The following is a 16,498-nucleotide window of genomic DNA, read 5'->3' as shown; positions in this document are numbered from 1 at the left end:
GGGGGGGGGGGGGGGGGGGGGGGGTGAGTGACAGGGAGGCAATTGGGTTGTAAGAGGTGCTGGTGTCCCGGGTGCTGGGGGGAGGGGAAGCTGCCTGCCTGCCTTCCCGCCCCCTCCACATAACACAGTTCTCACAGCTCATTAAAATGATTAATGGCTTCACACTCTGCTTCATGCTTTCTCTGACCCAGCAGTTTCCATAGCAACGGCCATCCCCTGCTACCGTTCTCCATCTCCCCCTACCACCGGCATCCTGGTCCCCTCTGCGTGGCTGGGGGGGTGGGGGCCTGGCTGCAGGGCCGCATCCTGCTGTCTCCAGGGTGCTGGCGCTGACCTCCTAGAGTGCCGCTGAACCCCCCTGCCCGGGGGGAGCTTCTGGGAGAAGGAAAAGGAGGGAGGGCAGGGGAGTGACCTGGCTAGGGTGACTCTGCAAGGGGTGCCCTGACCACTAAGACCCTGCTCCAGCCCCTCGACTGTGCTGCCATGACAAGCTGGGCAAAGAACCGAGGCGTCTCAGCGTGGGCACACCGCTCTCCTGGTGCTGGGGAAGAAGTCCCCTGACTTAAAAGGCTGCTGATCTGCATGCACACACAGGCCATCAGGGCTGGGAAAGGGCACGGCCTTCCTTTACGTCCAAGGAAGGCTACAGGAAGGCCATGGGATGGCCTACGCACCACAGAGACAAGGATCCCCACCACTTGCCTCTTCTCTGTTGCTTCCAGCCTGAATCCCGTGGTCTGATCCCCCAGTCGCAGTCCCGTTTCACCTCTGCTGTGCAGGCGAGGGGTCCCTCCAAGGAGCCCCGTGTTGCTCGGCCATCTGGGGACTCATGTTGGCTGCATCAGTCAGGGAAGGGCAGCCCCCCGCAACTCAGCCCTGGTGGGAAGGCAATAAAGACGACCTCCTGGGGGGCACCGATCAAACCTGACATGCTTCTTAACACCAGGAACCTGCTCCTGCTGCCAGCCTGATGGGAGCTGACAGGGCTCCATGCTGGGAGACAAGACTCTGCCGGGCTGTCATGGGAAGATGGCACTGCGGCCTTGCCTGTGCTTTGTAAATAGAGCTCTGATTGAGATGCCAAGAGCCTGGAGGGGTTTTCAAAGCACCTGCGTTAGCAGCAGGAGGATGCATCATCTGATCCCGTCCTGTGCCATCGTGGAGCATCGCTGATCCCACCCTGTGCAGGGGAGAAGACTGGTTTGGGAGAAGCTGGCAGGGATGCCAAGCAGACTTCCTCTCCCCTGCAATGCCCAAACCCCTCCAGTGGGCATCTGAGATCTGGGGGGCACGTTGCCATGCTAGAAGCCTTTATCCCGTGGGCTGGACAGGGCTATGAGTTCCCCGACACTTGCCGCTGCCTTGACTGGGACTTAGCTGGAGTTGGGTGACATGGGCAACCCTCTTGTGGCTCAGTTTCCCCATAGGTGAGCAATGATACTGACCTCCTTCATGTGGGGCCTTGAGAGCAAAGAAGAGGCGCTGGTCCCAGCCTTGGAAAACATCTTCAGCCAAAACAAATGGAGACACCTGGCATTGGAAATAGAAGTGTCCATGCATAGGTTAACTGCAGACCAAGGAGCCCACTTTACCTTCCCACCTGCAGGTAATTCTGAATCTCCCAGCTGAGCTGCCTACTCCTGGACAAACCCTGAAGGACTTGGGTGCGTGATGCCAATTCCCACGTGTGGGACCAGCCTTCACTACCTGAAAATGAAACCAGCTAAGAGGCCACAAAACCCCAAGGTAGATCACCTGGCTTCGACTTCAGGCCTGTTTGGATTTGGGGTAGCTCATCTGTACACGGTATCCTGAAGTTAAAAACCTCTGCTGGCTTAACCCTGTAGATAAGCTTAACAGGAAGGGCTTGGCTAGTTTGCTAGCAGGCAGCGTTACACGGGAAAGAAAGATGCATCACGTGCGGGTGTTTATTGATATGATGGTAGTACCCAGAGGTCATCGGCAAAGGTCAAGTCCCTGTGCATTAGGAGCTGCACGTTCACACTGCAAGACAGCTCCTGCTGAGGATATTAGGGCCTTGTTGGACAGAACGGATAGAAGGGAGGCAAGGAAATGACTTGCCCCAAGTCACGTGGTTGGGAGTAGAAGCAAAGTGGCATGGAGGCCCATCTTCTGTGTCTGTGCTGTCTGCTGTCAGACTCTACTCAGGGACTCCTGGTCGCAGGTGCAACTCCTGCCGGCATGATCCTATGCAGCGTCACCGCCTCTGCTGCCTGAGCTGGCAGCCAGGAGCTGTCAGGGCTGCCATGTCCTCCTGCACCCTTTCCACTAGAGCTAAAAAACAGCAGGCAGAAACCACCTTGCTATTCCAGCTCACCTGGCCTGACCTTGGGAACAGGTGCAGGACTCGGGGCAAAGGTGTGGGCATGACTTCCCATGCAAGTCTCAAAGGGGATAACACAGGCCTAGGGTCTCTTGGCAATGGGAGCCCATCACTCCTACTGAAATTCCAGGACAGCAGAGCGCCTAATTCCCTTGGGGTGTGAAAACCCCTGCCCACAGCAGGATGTCCCATGCCTGTCCCTCTCTCTATGGTTTCAACTCCACCTTCAGAGCGAGAGAAAAAGCCGTAAGACCTGGTGTCCCACTTTAGGAGCTGCAGGGACAGGGCATTCCTACTACCTGTTCAATGAGTCCTTCTGCCGAGTGCTTTTCAAAGAGAGTTGGTCTCACACGCAGCCAAGTCTAGAAAGAACAACTGATCGTATCATCTAACAGCCTGTTTAACCAGGGAATTAGTTGCCCTCTGATGTCTGGATGCTTTTAGCTTCCTCTTTTGACACCCCTCTCTTTCCCTTCTATTTCCAACTGCAGTTAGACATATGCGTTTGATAACTGGGGGCCTCGATGTCAACCCCCAAACCTTCCCTTCCTGCTGCAGAACTGGCATCCTCTCTCTTTGCCGGGACAGCTCTCTTCACTGGCTCAGACTAATGGCTGCAGCTCTCTCGAATCCCACCCTACAAAATCAACTCAAGACGAAAAGCCCTTATTGATTCAGTCCAGGTCCCTGTTAAGGCACAATGGTTTGCTACACCACATTTCCTAGGCTTTTGTCCAGCATTGTTTTAATCCCATGCTGACAAATGCACTGTACCACCATGATTTTTTCTTTAATGGGGGGTGGGAGGGGAGGGCAGTTTTCTGACTTGCTTATCTACAGAGCTTTGCAACCTGTATAGTAACAACTTGCTAGTGGGAGGCGATTACTGGAAAGTTACCCTCTTCTCTCAATTATCAGCCTTCTTTAAAGCGGCAGTAAGGGAGTAACTAAAGACCAAAGCTGACAAGCAAACAGTAGAGCAGAGCTGTTAAGGAGGGAGCTTGCAGGGGGACAGCACTGAAAGACAGAGGAGGACGATTGTAGGAGGTAACCTGTGCCATCCAGCACCGTTGCAATACATGTAGAAACAAGAGGAGGGAGGGGGTTTAAAGCATGAAAGTTACCTTGTGTTTCAGTCTCCAAAGGAAAAAAACGTGGAAAGCTTCATCAGAGCATGCTGAGCAAGCCTTGCCGAGGCCTTTAGGGGCACTAGGACAGGAAGGAAAGGGTATGCTTCCTAGCAAGGACTGAGGTTTCTTCTTGCTGGTGCTGTGCCAAGGACTGTTGCCTGCGTAGCAGGGCCCAACAAGACACAAACGTGCATCTGGCTCAGGGGATTGTGATCTGTACAATCTACACACCAAGCTACATAATTCAGGCACACCTGCATTTAACCACCTCTGAAACCGTGGCTCAGCAACTTGGATGCAGACAGGCTTATTTTTGTGCAATAGGTGTTAGTGGGGGGTAGAAAGATCTGGTCTTGGGAGGCTGTAGCCTCTGCACCTTTGTGCTCTGGGCGGTTAGATGAAGGCAACACCACAGAGGAGTTTTGCGCCTTTGGCGTTTCCTACAAGCAAAGTCCTGGCTACTATAGGGAAACTTAGCAAAGACAATAGCCCCCATTGTTGCTACATCTGCCAAAAAGGTTTTAAGAAAAAAAAAGATTGCTTATAGAACAGAGATTCCAGTCTTATCATGGCTTGAGGTGCCAGGTAAGGTGCACTGTCTTGAGCTCAGCGACAGCTTGCTTTTTATGCTGCGTAATTCTTTGGTTTTATCATAAAGGCTACAGGAGCTCTCACTTGCCACTAAAAAGGGGGAGCTTTTCTGAGAGTCCCCTCGGTCACAGCATTGCTGCTTTTAAGGGTCCCAAGATGATGTGTTAAAGTAACAGAAAAAACAAATGCCATTGGCAACAGCTGGTTGGACCCCAAATAGTGCTGTTTGGAGGAGACTCGGGGCAGTGATTGCAGCACATTCATACCACAAATCCCAGGGCAAGGTTTTTTGCAGTGACCAGAGCTCCTAATCTCCTGTCAACACGTTGAAGGAGCATTTGATTTTCTTTACACGGGTGTAGCTTGTAGCTGTGTTGGTCTAAGGACAGGGGCAGACAAGGTTCTCTGGGTGAATCTGATCTCTTTTATTAGACCAACTTACGCACTTTGATTTTTCTTGATGTTTTTGTGTGTCCTTCATGTGTCAGTCTGGGAAGGGAGGGAGTCCAGATGTGTGTCCCGACTGCTTTTTCCCCTAGACCAATACGGCTACATCCTGGATACCTGACGCATGGAAGATACTGAATTTTAGCCGATTTTTAAAGTGAAATCTTCCTATTTTTCCCAAGGAGGAAGCAACTTTGACCACCTGACACCTGAGATACTGGTCCTGTTTTTGTTCCAGCCAAATTGCATCACCAGAGCCTCATAAGACAGACGAGAGACTCTCTACTAGCTAAGAACGGCCTGCCCAGAGAAGTTTTCCATCTATTGACTCCTAAGTGAAATCCTATGAAATATGTACTTTCATTTCTACGCAGGAGAACTTTTACAATCTTTTCTCTAATGCCTGATAAGGGTGCATATGTGCCTGAAAGCTTGCAAATAAAGAATTATTTATTTATTTATTTTAATTTAGTTGGTCTACTAAAAAATATCACCTCTCCCGTGGGCCCTGATTGCCTTTTCCTCTAGACCAATATGGCTACAACCTGGATGCCTGTCTTACTAATCAGCATATAGATTCTGCATGCTAGATTAAGCAAGTTGCGAAATGGTTGACCTAGACAGACAGGCTCTGTGAATAGACTGATTGTTTGAAGCAATTGCATCTGGCGAGGTCCCTACCCCGAGCTGGGGGTGTTGGTTTGAGAGCAGGGTTAAGGTCCCTCTGAACTGCGCAATGGAAGGGCAGCGAGGGGAAGAACCGAGTCGCTGGTGCTCTGACCTGGTGGCTTGCGTCTTTGCAGAGAAGGACGCTGAATCAGGGTCTAAAAAGGTGAAGTTACATGTATTTTGGTGGTAGGTAATAGGAGATCATGGTGTTTGGAGCCTGGCTTGGGTCCCTGAAATTGAATTCCTGGAAACCCTGTGCGTGTGTACTGCCAGAATGGCTGACTGGGCAAAAATGATCATTGACAGATGAAAGGGACAAATCTCAAATTTACTGTAGGCTTCCAAAGGCAGCAGTGAAAAGGAGATATATTAAAGATTCGGGAAAATAGCAAAAACTTCCCCAAAGCAGCAGATCAAGAGCAAGGGTTGTAGCTGCTGTAATCTTGGACACAAAGTTCAGCCTCTTCAGCAGACCCTGGAAGGCTGAGATAAGGCTGTCCTGGAGGCTGCCCAGTCATCTTGTGCATGGAGAGCAGCTAAGTGGGATGAAGAGCACATGGGAAGCAGTAAGACTTCAAAGGGAGGGAAGATTGTTAACAGAAAAGGTTGGATTTCTAGAGCAAAATTGCAGCCCTGAGCCTAATAAGGCACGAGCAGCAGTGGGCTGGACAGGTTAATTAAAGGAAAGATTTGAGCCTAACTCAGAGTGAAAATGACTGGGAACGTTTTGGCGAGCACAACAGTTGTGATAGAGCAGCGAATACTGATAGACCCCAGCCTCCCAGGTGCAGTGGCTGCTAGCAAGGGAAAATACAAGCATCCATTAAGTTGTCAAAGTAGCACAAGCTAATACATCTTCCCCCAGGAGTGACTTGCTAAACCGTGCACCTGATTCCACCAGAAGCCTTCCAGCTGCACAGACAAATCACTGAGCAGAGGCAGAAACCCTCTTCTCTTGGGGAACTTCCCCTGTTCCTATTCTACGAGGCAACAGCAAATGCTACTCCATTTCCCTGCTGCTTACAATGGTGGAAATGCTAGTTATAGAGCAGGGAGTAGCATTTCAAAATACTGGGTCCCTTAAGTCCTGCTTTGAGGAAAACCTGGTTTAAGTGGGCAAAGTTTTCTTATTGGAGGTAACAAATGCCTGAGGAAGGCTTTCACATCAGTGCTCAAATAGACTGGGAAACTCGACGCAAGATGACAGGAGAAATTGTGCAAGAGGAAAGGAGTCAGTTTTGAGTAGTGCAAGTCAAAGGATTACCTGAACCTAGCAGTTCTCTTCGCCATGCTGCCCTAATGATGCCAGTTTCCATAGCCACGGGTACGAAGCTGGTCAGGATGCTCAACAGCTGGTCAGGATGCTAACAAACCAAAAGACAAGATGAAAACTCCAGCAGACAGTAAGAGCAGTTGCACAAGGAAAGTCCCCATCCCTGCCCATTTCCACTCCCATCTTGCAGTGAACTTTCCACCCCCATCTTTCATGGTCTGTAAGGGAATGAAACAGCTTACAACATTTTTCATGGAAGAACTAGATAGTACCTCACCCCAAGTCAAGCCAAAGCAGGGACTGGAATATGCCTTTTCCCCCTTGTGGGTACGGCACACATCTTCAAGGTATTAGTTATGCTGAGATATGCTCCTTTTTTTTGCTTTGGCAGAAAGGAGTCAAAAAGCTTTTTACCTAACAGGTCTAGTTGAGATGCATGCAGTCCTGCAAAAGTGTTTCAGTTTTAAGCTGACAAGGTTCGTTGGATAAATGTGATTGATATCTTTTATTAGATCAAGTTGGAAAAATGGTTCTTTGCAAGCTCTCGGGGCACAGACACCTTTCTTCAGGCACAGGGAGCGTCTGCTGGTGTTTGCACACTTTCCCGAAGCTTAAGACAATATGGAAAGTGCGGGCCTGCTTTAAACTGGCATTTTTCAACAACCATTCGGTTGAAACAAAACCATCTCCAAAACCCACAGCACGTGGCTAATACAGGTGGTATGTATAAGAGCACGGAGAAGGGAAGAATAGGTAGCTCCGGTATCTGAAGATGCAAACTAAGAGCAGCATATACTCTGACCCCCTTCTCTCCCCCTCCCATGCTTTCATCTAACACACGCTTGGAACTGCTGACAGGTCAGACTGCACATGTGTTTGCGTGTTGTTTTCTCCCCTTTTGCTCATCCTGGCCCACTAGATCAGTATGTGGGAAGGAGCCAGTTTAGAGAACAAAGCCGGAGCCATTGCCAACTGGCAGTGCTGAGTGGGATGAATGCCAGAAAAATAGCCCTTTCAGTTTGCAGCGGGAGAGCATCCTCCCTCCGGTCTCTGCATTGTGAAATTGCAGCCCACAAATGTGCACGCATGCGTTCGCACGCACACGTGCACGTAGGGACCCATTGAGGAGTTTCCATGGCAATGAGCCAGGGCGCTCAACTGCATGTGTGGCAATAGAGCAAGTGCGTGGGGCTAGGGGGAAGGGAGGGGGAAAAAAGATGTGGTTGCCAACGGGAGTCACTCCACTTAATTCACATCTTCTGACAGCCACAACCGTTTCCATGGAGATCCGGCCCCAAGTGCAAACTTCTGCCCATCCCCTCAATCGATATTTGCTTTGCCTGGAGGGGCAGAGCTGGGAGGGCATAATTACTGCACCAGACAGCTGATAATTAGCAATTCATTACTGGCCAGAGGGGAGAGGAACAGCAGTATGTGGCAAGCCTGGATTCCTTGCGCCTCCTAGGCAGCTCAGTGCTTCCGCTTCCAGGCAGGATTTTACAGCGCTGTGCACTCACCTGCTGCAGTGCTGGCTAAAGGGACATGCTACTCACCTGTTTGTCAGCTAGGAATTATTCGAGATAAAATAAGGACATCTCTGGACCTCTTGGTTGTTTTGTATTTGTTCCTCTTTGACAGAAGAGATTAGGTTGCAATGGACTTCCTGCCAGCAACCAGCACAGACAGGATTTGCTCTTCTGGAGAGGGGCAAAGGGTCCATTTTCCCTACTATTCCTTTCACTCCCTAAATTGTTGACATGCAGCATTGGTCTTTGTAGCCTTGCCACCCTCTCCTGCCGAAGAATCGCTCTTGTACACACCCATCGTGTATAGCAATTAGCTTCGCCCCTTCTTGTGGGTGATGAGGCTCATGGGATGCGTGACATTTTCAGAGCAGCACAGGTGAGGAAGAGACAGCCACTACAAATCCTAGCACCCCTCTGAGACAAATCCTATTAAAAGGTTAATGCCTGAAAATGCCAGCTTGGTAAATGCTGGAAGATGAAGTTGTACATGGTCCACCTCACTATGAGGGAGGCAGGCAGGCAGGGGAAATACTAGTCTTGGCAAAAAGGAAATGCAGCCAATGCTTAGAAAAAAGTAGACCTGAAGTTTATTTAACACAATTTCAATTATCACTTGCTTAGACATTGAGAGATCCTTGCATCTCGCACGTTAAGCTGCTATTTTCCTTTGGAGTGTAGGACTTGAAAGGATATTGCAAAAAAAAATGCACAGGTGGGTAACAGCACATTAGATATGCAACCAGCATGTGTCAGAGATGGGGGTATATTCCTTAAATCATCCTGACCATGCTGGCTTTGTTCAGTGCAGTCTAGTTTTACACATCTAGTTTTCCCTTCAAAACATTCAGTCTTAACAGATGTTTGCAGCAGCATGAAAAGAATGAAAGGCTCAGTACCTTGACTGTGTAGACACGTGGTGTAGTCAGTTGCAAAGGATTAGGGGCATCTCTCTACCTGTGGTTTACCTGCTGTTCCAATACAGCACCTCCTAATTTCACCTGGTTAGACAGGAACCCAGATTATGGATCACTCGACACTACATCCAGCTGGTCACAAGCTTTTCACACATGTTTAGAGCACAGTACTGCAGAGGGTATTATATTTAACTTGAAGGTTAGGTTATTCCATGAATATTAGCTAGAGTATATGGAAAGTTTAGGAACGTGAGGTAAGAAATACTGGAATGTGACAAAGGCAGAGGATCAGTTAAGGACCCCGTAACTTCATACCTCTGAACTTCACCTCTCAAACACGGAAGGGCTGGAGTGTGAAGAGTTTGGAGTAAATCAGTGATAAAAAGGGCTATATTTGTCCTTTCTGGTTGTCTCATTACCACCCTTTACACAGCGGAGTCAAAGATGCTAATGTTAACAACACTCCACCAGCCCAGAGGTATGTGAAAGTCAGTTATATAAAATGAGGCAGCTGAAATTACATTAGAAGGAAAAAATCAGAAGCAAAAAAAAAAAAAAATGTTTGAAAAGGGCACAATAAAAAGATAGGAAAATCAGAAGCAAAGAATACAGAAGAAATTTATTGAAAGCACAAGTACAGACTGGCCAATAACTGCTTTCTACAATTGGAACAGTAAATAATAGAGCTACAGAAAGGTACAAAGGTTGTTATAAAATAGTTTTAATTTCAATTCTTTTTTGCATTACAAACATTCTTTGAAAGAGGCAATGGAATTCTGATGTTGTGTATGGTCACCCTCCCACCCCGCTTTCCACAATACTGAACCTGTAATAGCTGTTATCAAAATATACATCTGTTCACCATAAAAAAACTGGGTTTTGCTGCCCCCTCATGTCTTACAACAGGTATAAAAAAATTATAAATATGTACACCCTTTTGTTACTCACATTCTTTACATGCAAACACAGGGATCCAAAGGAGAAAACCCATAACTGTCTGGGTTCTGGGGTCACCTCAATTTATTTGCTTGCAACTTGCAAAATACATAAGTCTGTTTGATGACCAAACCAGCAGAGGCCGGCAGACAGGTTTCATTCCAATAAGCCTCTTCCCAGTTTCTTGGGTGAGGTTGATTGAATGGATTTAAGAATTAAACAGCTGTTCCACTTGGGTTGCACATAGATCTCTAAGTCAAGGTAGAGTGCTGCCTGTAGTAGATTCAAGTGTACCCATTTAGTAGCCAATGTCCCCCGGCTGTAAGGGGAACTGATTTACTGTTTTTAATTTGGGGAGGGAGGGAGAAGAGCAAATGAATCCTCGCTGGTGATTGGAATTTGCCCTACTGAGTGTAAGATGCCGGCCAGGGAAACCGGGAGCTTTCAGATAAACAGATTGAGACTTTTCAGGAACCAGATTATTTGGATGTGCAGTAAATGGAACCAACACGTACTTGCCACATGAGGCTTTTCAACTCTGAACTGTGGGCAATGCTGCCGATTCACGGTAACTTCCAACTCCTTTCAGCCACAGGCAAGGGAAGAAAAATATGGCAATAAGACAGGCCAGTACTACCACATCACTCATGCCAGCAACCCAAGCAGAACCTTCCACTCAAGACTTCACACACTTCTCCAGCATAGTTCACATCCACAAGAGTTCAGGGAGGAACTAAGACAAGTTAAGACTTTTCCAACTGCTTTAGTGTCAGGCAAGTCAGGAGATCTCATGCTAGACAAGGGAACCCGTGACTTGCAAACACCGAGAGACAAACAATTAAAAAACAAACTTTGGTCCACAATTTGCAGAAAAACCCTGAAAAAAAAGTGTAAGATTCTTGTTATGTTGCATCCAAAACAGGTTGCAGGTTACAGGGAAATGTAAGGCAACAATGGATTATACAAAAGAGAGAAGGCAGAACGGCATGGGAAAGTTGTAAGCCAGAGGAATGATATTTCAGTTCAATTAGGTTTGTGTTACCGAGGGGGGAAAAAAATGACCTGCTGCTTTCTAATTCTTTTAATATATTCCCTTCCTATAACTTAAAAGATATGGGCTTAGAGATTAAAAATGTAAAAACTTGAGCCTGGGTCCACTTAACTGAATTCAAAGGCCACAGGGTGTCTGCTACTTCAAACACCTTTTGCTTTAAAAAAAAATAAAATAAAATAAAATAAAAGGAGAAAAAAAAAGGGCCTGCTTAGCTTAACATGTTTGAACAGTTTCATTACATTACTCATCCTCAGTCATGACCTCAGCCTGAAACTAAATTCCTGCCCTACAGTTTTAATTACAACAAAAAAAATAAAATAAAATAAGAAGTACAGTATACAAGGGTAATACCACAAAAGAAGTAAATTTAGATTACGTTTATACCATCTTATCGTTCTATAAAAAGGTACTTAAACTATTTCTTTTGCATATAAAGAGATTAGAATATTTGGTCAACTGGAAATATTGCTAGGCACAGATGACAGCAACTGCATCAAAAGTATAATACAAGGATTAAAACAAAAGCTCAAATGCTGAAGACATGCTATAAGAACGATGGCGGAGCTACGCTGGTCTTGTTAATTTCTCAAATTAGGGGCACGAAGGTGACAGATAAGCACCTTTCTAATGTGGGATATCCAATAATTCTTCAAATCCTAGCCAAGTATTTAGATGTATGTACAATTTAGACAAGCTCATACTGATTTGTTTTCTTCACAAGTGTCCAACAGTGGTTAATTTTCATAGCTTGATCAAGGCTCTAATGAAAGGAGAGCCTTGTCAACTTGCTATAGTTACTGGAATGTAAATGGGTCGTGGGAGCATTTTCCTCACCCAGACCTTTCTGCTCAGTTTGAATGTTATAAACAAAGCATCTTAACGCCCACCTGAAAGAATGCACAGATGGAAATCAAACCACACGCAGATTGGAAAAGTGGCAAGATTACACATGATACTATGCAGACTGAGACATTTCATGGACAGTGGGACACTCAGTAACTGCCTAAGGAGTCAAAGCCCAATATTTTCTTTATCCACTTTGCCAGCTTCACTTGTCCTTCGTTACAATGAGCTGATCCAATAACTAGAACTAATTTCCCTCAACATTCCCAAGCCAATCCCAACATTTCAGGTAATATTTTCCCCCTCCCAATAAGAAGAAAAAGTTTAAGGCACAGGATAGCAGATGCACAGCTTAGGGGCTAGGCCCTTTGCGCTGGGTGAGTTGGGAACTCCCACACACCATGCACGTTGCAAGATCCTGACTCAAAGGCGCTAAAGTGAATTTGCACAGTGGTTTTGGGTCTTCCAAGGCTTGAATGGGTAAAGAAAATAAAGAAGGCATCAATGTGAAACCTGATAAGCTTGTTAGGATCGTTTTTGGGGGGGAAAGGGAAATTTCCCAGAGTAGTTTCCGAAGTGTAAACTTTAACTTGTGATTTATTTGTTGTTGTCTGAACAGTCATCGAGATTGTTATCCCATCACCACAAGGTTAGCAATAGGAATTAGATTTAATTTTTTTAAAAACCGGTAAACTGATTTCTCTTTAAAAAAATAAAATCTCTGGTCTTTAAGGTCACTTCAGCTGCATTTTTAAAGTGGCTTTTTTTTCTGGAATGATGGAAGTTGTCCCACAGCGTTCAACCATTTAAGGTCAAGGCTGAACACATGAGGTTTTAAGTCAGGTCCATTCGGTCTCACACCTTCCAAAGTTCTAAATGGTGGACTTTGAGAAGGACACACGCAGGTGGTGATTCTCACCAAGATCATGATTATGGAGGTCAATGAGCGACTGAATGGCTTCTTCCACAGAGCCCATCTGGATCAGAGCCATCTTACGGTCCTTCCTGGCAAGACAAAAAAAATCCAAAATATCGAGTTTGCTCTCATGGTCTGTAAAGGCTCTTTCTGATGCCATTCAAGCAGAAAGCAGGGCAGAGCTGCATCTTTTAGATTGGATAATGTAGTGGTGCTTAAAGTTTGTGCATGCAACAGCTCACAGGAGATACGCTGCTGTTTATGAAAGCTTATGCATCACTCAATTAATTCTCAAAGGTGCAACTCTGCCTTGCCTTCTGCCTGATTTCAGACTACTTCTCTGACTCCGTTCAAATTTACCATGCAAAGCTCAAGGGAGGCAGAGATCTCAGCAAGAATGGCTCACATAATTGAAGTTTATCCTGTTCCTCTTACTGGGCTGAGCTAGTCTTCACAATGAAAATACACCTCTCAGCCATTAACCTGCTCAGTCCAACTGTAATACCAGATCACTGTGCTCTTTATGCACTTACTACAAGGGGGTGGCCCCCACTTCCTTACCCAGATGAGGCAAGCAGTGTAAACACCTTTTAATACAGGTTTTTGCTCTGTGGCAGTTATTACCCAATACTTCAAACTGGTGGAGAACTCACTGGTTTTTAACAGCCTCATCAAAACAGAACACTTAAGACCTCAGACTTACTGGAAGAATTTGAATCCCTTGACCATGCCACCATTGCTTGAGAACAGCATCTTGAGGTCTTCTTCAGTTATTGAAGGTCTGATTTAAAACAAAAACAAAAAGGAAAAAAGAGTCAGATTTTGGCTGGCATGGATTAGAAGTTTAACTTTCAAAAACATCATCTTTTGCCATTTCATTTTCCAAGATCCCTTAACAATAGACAAGTCTTTTTTCCTACCAGTAATGGAGGAATATAATTTCCTATATTCTGACTGGACAAAGTTATTGCTTTGTACTTTAGAGATGTCTTCTTTATAGATTTGCAGTATGTTCGTGTTTAACTACTGCTGTTTTTTCCAGAGACAAAACACTGCTGCCTTGCAGCAAAACATATGCACTTCTTCCCTCTGGAAACATTTTACATGAGCTGCTACAATATCCTGAATTGCAGAATACCCACAAAATGATCTTGGGGAAAAAAACAGCCCAAAAATGAAAGCAGAAAGAAATCTGTCAAACCCACAAAGCATTGCCGGCCAGTGGAACTCCCTCCTACCTGCTCACGCAGAGATTTTCATTCACTTTCTTTTTTGCCTCGATACTTCCCACAAGCTAGTTTACAGAAGCACTGAGCTGCAAGTAACATTTTTTAAAAAGCAGCAGCAACAAAAGATACACATACTCTAGATGTGATGAGCGGAGGGATGAATTTGGAAAGCTGGCACCTTGACATTCCTGAGAGAAATGGATTGTACACAACCAAACCTGCTGCAGGGAGAACCTAAAACCATGCCATAATGCGCACTGGTAGATGACAGCCGATATCCCATTTCTTTTAAAAATGAGCAGTGCCCAGAACTTCCCAGGTCCTAGTGAATGCGGATCTGAATATCAAGCGCCAAACCTAGTACTTTATTCAGTTTACAAAGCTAGTCCTTCCCCACAGCATTCTCACTTGGCCAATCGGGAACACTCATGTGATTACTTACGGGATATTTGAGAGGTGAAGAGTAGCAGAAGGTGGGAAGATATTTTGGAAGTTTTTAGAGCCAGGTTTCTTGAAACGATGGAGAGGAGAATTGCCATAGTCCTTAGTCAACCCTTGATCTTCCTGTCCCTCGCGGGGAAGCTGTACTGTCTGATGCTTGGACAGTGTGATACGGATAGGCTTCCCATGAAGCTTCTGACCATTTAAGTGACTCATGGCTGCAACAGTTGGACAGCACGTTGAACATTTCACCCAAAATTACAACTCCTTCCCCCCACCCCACAAAAAAAAAAAAAAATCCCCCAGCACCAAGACTCCCAACAATATCATTATTTTGAACATTTTCAGTACTGCCCACCCCTTTGCCATTAGCAAGATACCTGACAATATATTATCTGTTTCCATGTAACACCAAAATCTCAGCCTACAGACAAGCAATTCAGTGCAAGGACGCTTATTTTGTACCTCGTGGACAATGAGAATATTGACTATTTCCTTTCCCCACAGAGGTGTTATTAAGCTATTCTGTTATAACCTGACAGCCATAACAGCACAATCCCAACTGCAGCTACCACAGCAGTGTTTTCTAGCACTGCTATTCTGCTCCCTCTGCAGGTAAGCTTACCAAGCTGAGCCTGGTTTCCATCTGCCATTTGAACTAGGGCATTCTCCTTCTTATTAAATAAGATCTTCACCCTTTGTACATCACCATAGACGCCTTCAGAAAGTGAGGAAACAAGAAAATAGTCTTTAGGCAGGAAACGTAAAGTCTCATCCAATTCTACATTAATCAGTCAATCCAACAGCAAAAACATCCACAACCAGATTGATCTCATTCCAACCATTTTTGTTTATTCTGCTGTACTGAGGGGAACTGATATATAGCAGAATAATAATGGAACAATACATTAAAGAAACAGATACTGGATTTTAGCCAAAAGAAAAAAAAGAAAAGTCTAACTGCCAGAGGACTGAACTAGACAATTTAGCATGCTACCACAATTTTAAACTTCTATAAAAAGACATGCAAAGCAATAAACCATGCATAACTGAACATCAAAATAATGGCAAACTAAAATTAAACAGAAAACTATGTAAACAATGTAAAAACAAAATGAAATTATGCATTCAAAAACATGGCAAACTGCAAACTGTACATTTCTGAAGTATCAAAAGTAAAATCTCAAAATAAATGAAAAACAAGGTAATAAAAAGTGTGAATAATAACATACCGAAAAGAATAAAGAGGCATTGGGGTGTAACTCTCTTTAGAGAACAGCAGAGCAAGGCAGCGGAGGGACAGGGAAGAGGTAAGGAATCGAAGGGGAGAGCGAGGTTGCACAAATCGTCCACAACGAGGAAGGGCAGAGTCCCCGCAGGAAATGGCGAAATTGGTTGATGGATGATGAAGTTTTCAAGATGGTTAATATTGAAGGGCAGGTTGGTTTCCGAAGAGCAGGGTTTTTTTTTTTTTTTTGGAAAGGGAATTTTTTTTTGGGTTTTTTTTTTTTTTTTGGAAAGGACATTTTTTTTTGGGTTTTTTTTTTTTTTTTGGAAAGGGAATTTTTATTGTGGTTTTTTTTTTTGGTTTTTTTTGTTTTGTTTTGTTTCAAGCAACAACAGGAAGCAGAAGTACCGTGCAGTCAGTTGGCAAAGAAATTCCGGATCAGGGGAAGAAAAAAAATATTCAGGGATGGGGAGAAAAGAAAAAAGTAGCAAAAAACACAGGTCAGTAAATACATAAGGAAATATGTAGTGTTCCATCAGTCAGATTTATAGATTTCTACATACAATACTTGTTTACAGGAATAGTTAATAAGGTTTTACCTAGTGGAACACAATGATAAAAGAAAAGCATTTTTACTTAAGATATATAAAGAAGGTAAGAGACAGTATCACAGTAGAGTGACTTCTGGAACTATTAATATTAAAATTAAGCCCAAACTATACTTGGACCACTTTTCTGGAAGGAGATTTCCTGGCCTCTTGAAGAAAAAAAAAAAAAAAGTCACCACCTAGTAAAAGGAGGCCTAATGGTTCAAACAAAATACAGCATGACATTCAAGCTACTGTTTAAGGCAGGAATGTCTTTTGGATAGTTATCTATCGCACTGTAGCTCAGAGGAGTAGTCTGGATGGGAATCACTGCCCCCAAAGCAAAAAGATTAACTGGGTGCATTGCCCT

At 45.0% G+C, this 16,498-nt stretch overlaps 1 protein-coding gene across 2 annotated transcripts in view; it reads right to left on the bottom strand.

Moving 5' to 3' along the window:
* Positions 1 to 9,498: 9,498 nt before the first annotated feature.
* Positions 9,499 to 16,498, bottom strand: part of PTBP1 (polypyrimidine tract binding protein 1) — a 48,364-nt gene continuing 41,364 nt past the window's right edge. For both annotated transcript variants that reach the window (XM_019513513.1, XM_019513514.1), the window contains 5 exons: positions 15,546 to 15,579; positions 14,939 to 15,031; positions 14,315 to 14,531; positions 13,347 to 13,424; positions 9,499 to 12,732 (listed from right to left, as the gene is read on the bottom strand). In XM_019513513.1, the coding sequence (XP_019369058.1) occupies positions 12,600 to 12,732; positions 13,347 to 13,424; positions 14,315 to 14,531; positions 14,939 to 15,031; positions 15,546 to 15,579 (555 nt within the window). In that variant the 3' untranslated portion in view covers positions 9,499 to 12,599. The remainder of the gene's footprint in view (positions 12,733 to 13,346; positions 13,425 to 14,314; positions 14,532 to 14,938; positions 15,032 to 15,545; positions 15,580 to 16,498) is intronic.

This window comes from Gavialis gangeticus, unplaced genomic scaffold, assembly GCF_001723915.1.
Source record: "Gavialis gangeticus isolate Ggan-Ray unplaced genomic scaffold, GavGan_comp1, whole genome shotgun sequence".
NCBI lineage: Eukaryota > Metazoa > Chordata > Crocodylia > Gavialidae > Gavialis > Gavialis gangeticus.
Note: the sequence above shows the minus strand (reverse complement) of the source record. Positions and strands in the feature narration are given on the sequence as shown.